The sequence below is a fragment of the Phoxinus phoxinus genome, assembly GCF_949152265.1.
Source record: "Phoxinus phoxinus genome assembly, chromosome: 19".
NCBI lineage: Eukaryota > Metazoa > Chordata > Actinopteri > Cypriniformes > Leuciscidae > Phoxinus > Phoxinus phoxinus.
The window spans coordinates 29,362,045-29,372,271 of NC_136894.1; the positions used below are offsets into that span (position 1 = coordinate 29,362,045).

Below are 10,227 nucleotides of genomic sequence, written 5' to 3' on the forward strand. Positions count from 1 at the left end.
GTAAACCCTAACGCTCAAAATAATTCATTGGTTTGAGTAGGACAAACTTAAATTAAACTAATTAGTTGAGTCAAATGAACTTTTATGAGTATTTAGCACTTTCTTTTTCTTTCAAGTTCACAGAACTGATGTATTTTAAGTTAACTGATTAATTGTTCTGATTTTTATGAAATTATTTATTTTAATTTAGACAAACTTAATGTCTGTTGTCATTAAGATGTCTATTTCCCAGCATGCTTTGCCGATGGCACTCGAAAGGGAGAGTAAATGCTAAAATTAAGTGTGATATAATGTTTTCTTTTTGTGCCAGACTAATGTTAAGTGGGAGATTTTGTAGTGATGCTAATTTAGAAGAATTTCTGTTAATGTTGGGTTTATACCATCATGGTGACAAGTGGTGCATGAGCTTGATTTGAGAGCAAATAATACTTTTATATTGTTGCACTCACACAGCAAGTGCTTCTGCGATTAACATACTATTGCTAATATGTTAGCAAATTAGTATGTTAGTGGATTATCTTATTAAAGCTAATTAAGTTTATACTAATAAAAGTGTTCACAATGAGATTACATGAAAGCTTTAAGTTAATTTTATGAATTAGTGTACTACTCATACATTTGAATTGTTCTTAACTTGAAATGTTTAAGTACAAAATACAAATCTGCTAGTTCTGCTTACTTAAACTTTGAATTTCAGAACTTAAAAAATTTGCCTTAAATGTTTTGAGTTCTGCCAACTTATTCGGGTTTACAGTGTTGCAAAAGAAAAATTAAATGCATTTTTTTTAAATGTACACTGTAAAAAAATATTTTCATGATTTGTTATCACAACTTTTTATCTTTTGTCAAATCAACTTTGATAACTAATGCGTGAAGATAACATACTATTTTGAGTTTCTGGTTATTAAACCATTCTTCTTCATTGTATTAACTCAAATGTTTTATTACAAAAAACTAAAAATTTTAAGGCAACAAGGTAACTTGCTTTTTTAAGTTAAACCAACTTTTTTTTACAGTGTAGAAAACTAAAACCAAAAAATACTTTTTTGTTACTTGAAATAAAATAAACTTTAACTTTATTAAAAATGAAACTTTATTATATTTCATCTATATTTGCCAAAAACAGACTGTCAAATGTACAAATAAACATTTATTCAAATATGTATAAAAACTAATATCTCAATGATACTAAAATACACTGTACTTAAAGTGTTAGTTTAACCAGAGAAATCAAATTCGATTTCTCACCCTCGTGTTGTCTGAAAACCAGAAGGAAATTTCCGGCATCTGCTCTTTTCCAAACAAAGACTGAAAGAGGACAGACACTATCAAGCTCCAAAAAGCCCATCAACAAAGACTTCCAAAGTAATAAAATGGCTTTGTGTGTGTGTGTGTGTGTGTGTGTGTGTGTGTGTGTGTGTGTGTGTGTGTGTGTGTGTGTGTGTGTGTGTGTGTGTGTGTGTGTGTGTGTGTGTGCTGGAACAGACCCAATGCACGACATTATTCATGAAATCTTCCCCATGAATCTCATTTGTGTCTCATATCCTCAAATATTTATCTTACACTCTTAAAAATAAAGATTCTTGCATGGCATATGAGCCTTTAACATCCATTATTAAGATGTTCTTCACACTCATTTTTCTTTTACAGTATGTATACTGATCACTGAATGTTCTGGTTATTGGTATTGATGTGAAAACCCGTGGAACCTTTCATTTTAAGAGTGTATGGAAAAGAGCAGCATATATATTCTGCCTAATGTCTCCTTTTGGACATTTAAAGTCATGTTATATTTGCATTATACATACGATCAGAGAGTTTCGTGAAACTAACTCTTTTCTGTCATCTCACAAACTTCTCACACACTCCCATGATGACAGACAGCGAATAACTTCCGCCAGCATGTCCTCGGGACGAAACACTCCCTCTTCAGAGGATAATAAGAGGAAACTGTCAATCCTGCTCAGATAAACACACACATACACACAAATATACGGACACACATTTACATGGCTTCTAATTAAAGACATACTGCTACTTCCTATTATTTTCACATAAAGTGATTCATGAACAATACAGACCAACTCCTAAACTATTAAACCTTAGATCAAACTTAAACATTTAAGAAAAAAAAAACAAGAAAAAAAACAAACAATTTAAATGTTTTTGTTTAATTTTCCCCCCAAAAGAGAGACATCATTAAAAATACTTGACAGAGAGATTTAAGCTTTTGCTGGAAACAAATTTGTATCCAAAGTTTGACTACAGCATAAACTCATGTTGTGTAAACTCCTACAGCCTTCACACAGCTGGCTAACCTGTTTAACAACACACACACACACACACACACACACACACACACACACACACTGACTGACTGACTGACAGACAGGTGCTGTTGATACAAAGTGTCATTAAAGCATAGGTCCAAAATATCGCAATAACATCGACAATGTCGCTTTGTTAAAAAGCTCAGGAAACAGAGAAATGTTGTATCATAAAAAAAGTGGATTTTATTTTAAAGGGGAGTTTATTTCTTCATTTACTAGAATAAAAAAGAAAACAATCTTAGAGGCAAAACCATGCCTGAAAATAAAATCTCAACGCAAATTCCAGTGAGAAGTGCTATCTGCTGATCCCGAAATGCAAAATGGACGTTGATTTCTCATGATTGGCCTAATGTATGTAATTGCAGGATATTAAAAGGGTTCTCTGTGCATTTCTGAAGAGATATTTTATGTTCTCTCAACAACCAACAAGCAAACAATTAAAGCCCCCCCCCTCTTCTTCCCTCTCTCTCTCGGTCGGTGCGTTTTGTCGGTGCTCGATAGTCCGTGTTAACGCGCTTATTATGAGAACAGGTTCTTCACGGGATTTCTGCACATATACGTGTGGGAAAGAATGCGGAGAGAGAGAGAGAGAGAGAGAGAGAGAGAGAGAGAGAGAGAGAGAGAGAGAGAGAGAGACATCTGTTCAACACACACACAGGTCTACTGTATCATGACCTCTGAACTCCGGTTAACTTCGAAGTTACCACAATGATTTTATTTCATTTAATTTAATTAAAAACATTTTTGCAAAGGGCGTGACATTTAAACGACTAATGTGTGTTCGCTCGATTTTGCTGTAGGCTATTTTGTATAAGAAGAAAAAACAATTAGACGTTTGTTTCAGTCTTTCACTAAAGTCGGCCATTTATCCAGACTACTTAAAATACAAGTGTACACTAAAGCACATTTTCCATATGAATTTATTTATATCAATTTATAGGTCGATTTCCAGAAATTAAAAACTGTAGAGAAAATCAAACAATCAATTAGAAGTGTATAAACAAAGATGAGCAAATTGAGAAACCTATACTAAAATAGTAGCTATATGTGTGATTATATTAGCCTATACAAAACCAAATGAGTTATTCTAATTCTGACCTGAAAACTGAATTGATCCCGCGCATGATTTGTATTAATTAACTTTCCCCCGCTGCCCTGTAATGATCGAACATTAATATCAAACAAATAAAATCACGCGTGATTAAAGCTCACCTCTTTATTAAATTTGAAAGTCAAATTAAACGCATGATGCGCACGTGCACTGCATGATGATGTGTTTCCCTCCGAGCGCGCGCGTGAAACACTGTTACTGTTATACGTTTGCGCTTTTCGTTTCTTGTCCACTGCATATCTGGGATTCAAAATCTAATTTAAAAAAATGTAAATATAAAATAAAACTTGAAAGTTAAAGCAAATAAAAGTTTTAACAATTTTTTTTTCTAGACAACTAATCATATTAAGAAATTCTGTGACCAACTGCTTTGGTTTTCTTGCTTCCATTGAAACTCAAAATGCTCTTTATGATCTAAAATCATGCAGTGAACAAAGTAAAGCAAACCAAATTCTCATTAATTTCTTCGCACTCAAATTGTATCATTTGCAATGAATGCTTTAGAAAAGAATAGCGTACAAAATAGACGCATTAGCCAACTGGTAATCTTCGACTTTTTGCATCCGATGCAGTTTAAATAGGCCTATGTTGCAACACTTGTGATTAAATGCACTGTAGATCATTTTAAACGGTGATTCCCATAAGCAGGAGTGAGTGAGATCAGAAGCAAGCAGTGCGCAGGAATGCCTGTGGATCGAGCGCGCGTGAATCTCTGCAGTGAATGAGATGAAAGAGGATTGAGCTCGTGCATGAAGTTCATCTCCTCTTGTGTGTGAAGCTGCTGCTCCCGCACGCGCAACTCCCACTTCAACCCCGCCACGCCCTCATAAAAACACACATCTTAGAGAGACACGAATGAATCCTGCACTGTTTAATACACATTCCATATTAGTGTTGAATTTTGCGCAGCGAAATAAAATATGAAGAAACACCCACATGCATCTCATTAGCATAAAATATTAGTTATCCTTAGATGGGTATCCCCAACAATTAGCCTAAAAAAAAGGTCCACGAAAGGTTCACCCGCCCGCCTCGTAAACAATTCCCAGCGCAACACGTCACCGAGAGCTCCGGCGATGACATCATCACCGAACGCAGCATTCCCAAGAGTTTCCGCTGATCTGATTGGTCGAGCGTGATCTGGTGGATCTTCAAAGCTCGAGCCGATCGCATTTGTGCAGCGGTGGGCGGTAAAAGTCTCCAAAACAGCCGAGAGACTTATAAATGTGAAGACCTTTCACAGGTGATGGCAACTTCACTTCTTGGGGTGAGTGTGGCTACATCTCTCGTGTCCTTCAATATTTAGAGTGTCTGGGATTTTCAACTGAAATGAGAGCAATTTAAGATTATATAAAGTTTATTTGATGTACGGATACATTAGTAATCTTGTGCGTAATCTTGCGTAATGAAAGTTACATTCGGATTGCGCTATAGCGTAAAGTTCTTAAACTGCTTATTGAAACGAATATTTGCTTGATACTACTTTAAAGACCGCACTGTTTACAAGATAAGCAACAAAAAAATCATTTCCGGAGATTGAACAGTTCTTGATGTTTCGGGATATGCTCTTCAGATTGCTGTTTTTGTTTCTGGGTCATCGGGTTTTTTGAATGAACTCAAACTGAATAAAAAAAAAGTTCTCCTTTAATTGAATGAAAAGAATATCAGATTCTGAAAAGGTTAATGCAAGAATATTGTGCTATTTATAAAGTATTGCAGCTCTTTGCTTTCGAAGAAAATTATCACAAGCATTTAAAGCAAAAAAAAATATTATTATTATCGTACTCTGAAAAGTTTATTGCATCAATGTGGGCTGCATTGTAACTCTGTTTTTAGACAAATTTCAGACTATATATTATGCTGTAAATTGATCATATTTTGCATGTGGCAATGTTCTTGATTTGTCTCGTAACGCATGTGTTTTTTAATGGTCGCAGGAGGAACCGAGGGTTGGATCCACTCCACTGGCCATGTTAGCAGCAACCTGTAACAAAATCGGGAGCTCGAGTCCCTCCTCGGACAGCGGCTCGTTTGGAAAAGGAGGTTTTCACCCGTGGAAGCGCGCGGCGCCCAGCAGCTGTTCTCTCTCCCCGTTCGGCGCGCAACGGAACGACACATTCAGCGCCAACAGCTCGTTCTCCCTGACGGGCTCTAACACATCCACCAGTCCGTTTGGAAACGATTATCCCGTGTTTCAGACTTCAGTCGCGAACAGTTCCCCGGACCCGAGCGCGCAGTCGGTGTTCATCTCGAAAGTGGACACTCTGCAGGGGATTTACCCGAGGATGAGCGTCGCGCACCCGTATGAGACTTGGTTCAAATCCGCGCATGGTGGCATCTCCGCCGGGGACGTGGGCACCGGTAGCGGGTCCTCCTGGTGGGATATGGGCACCGGCTGGATTGATGTTCAAAGCGCGAACGGCGCCGCGCTCCAGACCTCTTTACATTCGCCCCTGAGCGGGTACAACTCAGACTATTCCTCCATAACTCACTCCGCATTCAGTACCAGTCCATCTCCGCATCTTCTTACTGGTGGGCAGCACCTGATGGACGGATTCAAACCGGTGTTATCCGCTACCTACCCAGAAACCAGTCCCGGTGGCACAAGCGCAGTTTTATCCGGGTCCCCGGTGTTACCGCTTGCCGGGTCACCACGCTCATCCACCAGGCGCTACTCGGGCAGAGCCACCTGCGACTGTCCGAACTGCCACGAGGCGGAGAGGTTAGGGCCCGCGGGGGCCAGTCTGCGCAGGAAGGGCCTCCACAGTTGCCACATCCCGGGCTGCGGGAAAGTATACGGAAAGACTTCTCACCTCAAAGCGCATTTGCGCTGGCACACCGGCGAGAGGCCGTTCGTCTGTAACTGGCTGTTCTGTGGGAAGCGCTTCACCAGGTCCGACGAGCTCCAGCGGCATTTACGCACACACACCGGGGAAAAGAGATTCGCCTGTCCGGTGTGCAACAAGCGCTTCATGCGCAGCGACCATCTCAGTAAACACGTGAAAACGCACAGCGCCTGCGAGCCCGGGTCAACCGGGGTTAAAAAGGGCAGCGATACCGACAGCGAACAGAGTGTACCGGGCAGCCCAGCCTGCCAGTCCCCGGAAATCATCCACACCACAGAACCCGTACAGAACGGCCTCTGAAAACAACCACACACACACACACGCGCGTTCTTAAAGATAAAGGTGCCAATTAGAGCCAAACGTGTTTAAAAAAAAAAAAACTAGATACTGTCAAATTCCTTCGAAATCGGTATATTGGTGATTAAAAACCCCGAAACACTGACCTGAAGAAATGACACCCAAAGAACAATATCATTCTTAAAAAAAAAAAAAGGTTCCAAAAGGTTCTTCTTAAAAGAGCCAATTTTAAACTACAACAGAAAATATTTCCACTGGTTCCATGGATTTTAAAGGTTCCTCGTCCTCCTGAGACCCAGAAAAAGTTGTTTGAATAATTTGAATCAAAGTCATTACATTGTTTACTTTAGAGCATAAGAAACAAATTAAAAAATATATATTATTCTTATTTTATGCTATGTCCTCTGTAGTGGCAAGACATGAAATGACATATAGGTAAAAAACAATGAGATTTTTTATTAATTCACCAATCAATTTTTGTAGGATTTTTTGAACCAAACTTTGTATAAAGATGATTGTCACCTACATTATGAAAAATATAATGGAATAAATTGATACACCATTTTGCTCTATGCAATATGTGGGTAAAATGGCCATAGAGTCCCATTTAACACACTTTATCTATATAATTTGCATTTTAATGTATTCTTGGGGCAACATGTAATGAAAAAAGAAACGTAATACCATTAAGCAACATTTTCATAATCATATCTATATTTTACAGGAATATTATATGACTTCCTTATTCACTTGTTGTGTCTCCCAGAATGCCCGATAACGAGTGGTGTCTCTACAGTGGACGTGTGTGTAACAGAAAGTCATATTTTGATTAGAAACCCCATGACATTTTCCTGAGATGTTGATTTATGACAAACAAGTGCTACATTTGATCCCTGAATTAATGTCAGACCTTCAAACATTAATATCTCTGTAAAGCCCTGAATGCTCTTTACAGGACGTCCAGACTTAAAACTCTGTCAGAGAAATTCACTAAAGGACAAAAGTCTATTCCTGGGTCGCAGGAGGACATGGAACCACCAGAACCTTTATTTTATTAGAGTAAACTCAAGAAACCTGCAGAAGTGGTTCTTCTTATTGCGTATTTTTGGTGAACTACAATGTCTTCAGAGAACCAGAGTGTCACACGTGCACGCGCAATGGACTGCATCACGCAGAAGGCCGGTGGGTTAATCGATCTGTGTTAACTTTGATCATGTGACTGTAAATCAGCAGAAGGTCTCTCTCAGGTGTTCTTTATGGATACAGTGATGAAAATACCCTCGTGATACACTGCTGAACTTTGCTATACAGATTCTCCATGTCTATTGAGGCACTTTATTAGCTAAATAAGAAAATCAAGGACTTTATTTGTCAACAGCCGCACAATTGTCTTATTACTCTGTATTTGCCAGTTTCATTTTGTGCTCCTTGATTTTGAAATGCACGCATAATTCGGAGATTTGTTCATTGGTCTTATTTTCCTCGTGCAGTTGATCAGTGAATCTGGACTCTTCTCAATGCAAAGTGAAATTGTACATAGGATTGTCTTGAAACTCTATTTATCATCGAGTTTGATTTGTGCTTTGAAGTCTATCAGAGTCGCACTTTTGAATCTATATTTATAATTTCAGGATCGAATCAACTCGATCGGTTTGTTTCTCTTTTGTTGTGTTATTATTTAATTGAGCATGTGTTTGTATCTACTGACCGTTTACTTTGAGGTAATAAAGTCACATTTGACTTGCATATGGACTGTTTCTGAGGGAAGTGTTGATAATAACACTAACATTGATAGCCTATAATAGCTATAATAATAGTTTTAGAAAAACATTGGCTAACAAACAAAACAAACCACACGTCTTTTTATGTAAGCGTTTTGACATGCGCACATATCAACACTATTAAACTTGCTGAGTAAGAATCTGGTAATTTAATAATCCAAAATAAACATAGGCCTATAGGCTAAATGAACTTAAGAGTTGCCTGCGTAAAATATAATCACGTCTCATCAGTTGGTTTTGATTAGACACTCATAATGACTGATGTGCGTTGCGTTTTTAAGAACAAATAAACATAGGCAAAAAATAATAATATTTTTTCAATTAGCCTAGCCTAGCCTATTAATTTTTTATGACGCATTTCTTATTAGGCTAAACAATCGTGATTTTGAATGAGGTTGACGCAAACTGTGTATTTGGAAGTGACTTTCTCACAATATATTCTCTCTAAGGTCACAACATAATAAAATCAGAATCACACATGTAAATAATGCCAAATATCAAAGTTTGACTTGTAAATCGCTGGTTTCCGGTGCGGTGACGCGAGACTCTGGCGCCGCTCAGTGTTCACTGAAGGAACTGCAGCTCAAACACGCAGCGCGCACGCTCTATGGCAAGCCGGATTTGCTTTTATTTAATCCCAGGAAATAAATTATTGATACCATCAATTACATTATTTTACATAGATTTCTACTAGTAACATTTTCACTATGTGAATTATTAATTCTCGCAGAAATACGAATTATTGGTATGAAGAATCAAATTTCAACTTGAGTATAATTCTTAATGTCTTTTCACTATAGTTAGTCACCTGTCCACACTAAGATGTTTTCGTTTGAAAACGCATCTTTTTCTGTCCGTTTCGGCCTTCCGTCCACCATAGGCTGCTATTCAAACTCAGTTGTTGCTGTAAAGAATTGATTTCTTACTAGTTGAAATTCCATTTTTTTCCAATTCTTATAATTGTTCACTCTTAGAAGAAAAGGTTCTATATAGAACCTTAAAAGGTTCTATAGGCGCTTCGTATTTGCCCTGTATAACCCTTTTTAAGGGTTCAATCAAAAGGGGTTCATTTAGGGGTTCATTCATTCATTTTGTTTTGTCAAATAATAGCCTAAAGAACCTTTGTGCCAAAAGGGTTCTTAGTATAAAAGGTTATTTGGAGTTGTTGAGTAAAGAAAGAAAGAGTTCTATATAGAACCCCAATGAACCCTTTTTTTCTAAGAGTGTAGAACCTTTTAGGGGTTCCAAATAGGAAGCGCCTATAGAACCTTTTCTTCTAAGAGTGTTGGTTGTTGTTTACTAGTGCACATTTCTGTTCTTGATATTAACAATTGAACTGCTAGTAAAAATTTTCATTTTTTATATCAATAATTTGATTGCTGACAGTGTTAATGTAACTATAAGAAAGCCATCTTAGATAGCCTATATCTGAAATTATATTGGTATCAGAATACATTTTCAGGAATTTATATTTGCGCGTGTAACCATGTAATTATTGATATGAAAAATTATGATTTGTACTATAAGAATAGAATTTGGGATTTTAACTAAGAAACCAATTCTTGATATCAACAACTGAGAATAGCAGAAAACTGTGACATTTAACTAGTGAAAATATAATCACAGATATCAAGAATTGAAGCTTTTACTAGTTGAAATGTAATTCTCGATATGAAGAGTTCTTATTTCTGCGAGTGTTGACGTTATTGCTGATATCAAGAATTCACATTTTTACTAGTATAGAAATCTAATTTCTGAAATCTGAAAATTGAATTGTTGATATCAAAAATTCCTCTCATGTGAATGAATAAAAGTTAAAACGGCTTGCCATACCAGTTACCAGAACACAAATGAAAAATGTT

General features: G+C 37.3%; 1 protein-coding gene across 2 annotated transcripts; it reads left to right on the plus strand.

The window, feature by feature from the left end:
• Window positions 1-4,609: 4,609 nt before the first annotated feature.
• sp8a (sp8 transcription factor a) lies at window positions 4,610-8,329 on the plus strand. 2 transcript variants are annotated; one of them, XM_079591153.1, is made up of 2 exons: window positions 4,610-4,708; window positions 5,379-8,329. In XM_079591153.1, the coding sequence occupies exons 1-2, from the start codon at window positions 4,688-4,690 to the stop codon at window positions 6,585-6,587; spliced, it is 1,230 nt and encodes a 409-aa protein (XP_079447279.1). In that variant the 5' UTR covers window positions 4,610-4,687; the 3' UTR covers window positions 6,588-8,329. The 2 variants fall into 2 exon arrangements, with proteins under 2 accessions (XP_079447279.1, XP_079447280.1); XM_079591154.1 differs by having other exon boundaries at window positions 4,678-4,684; window positions 5,379-8,323.
• Window positions 8,330-10,227: the final 1,898 nt, after the last annotated feature.

Coding starts and splice junctions, on each gene's coding strand:
- sp8a (XM_079591153.1), top strand. CDS start 4,688: ATGGCAACTTCACTTCTTGGG. Junction 4,709..5,378: donor TGGCAACTTCACTTCTTGGG/GTGAGTGTGGCT, acceptor TAATGGTCGCAG/GAGGAACCGAGGGTTGGATC.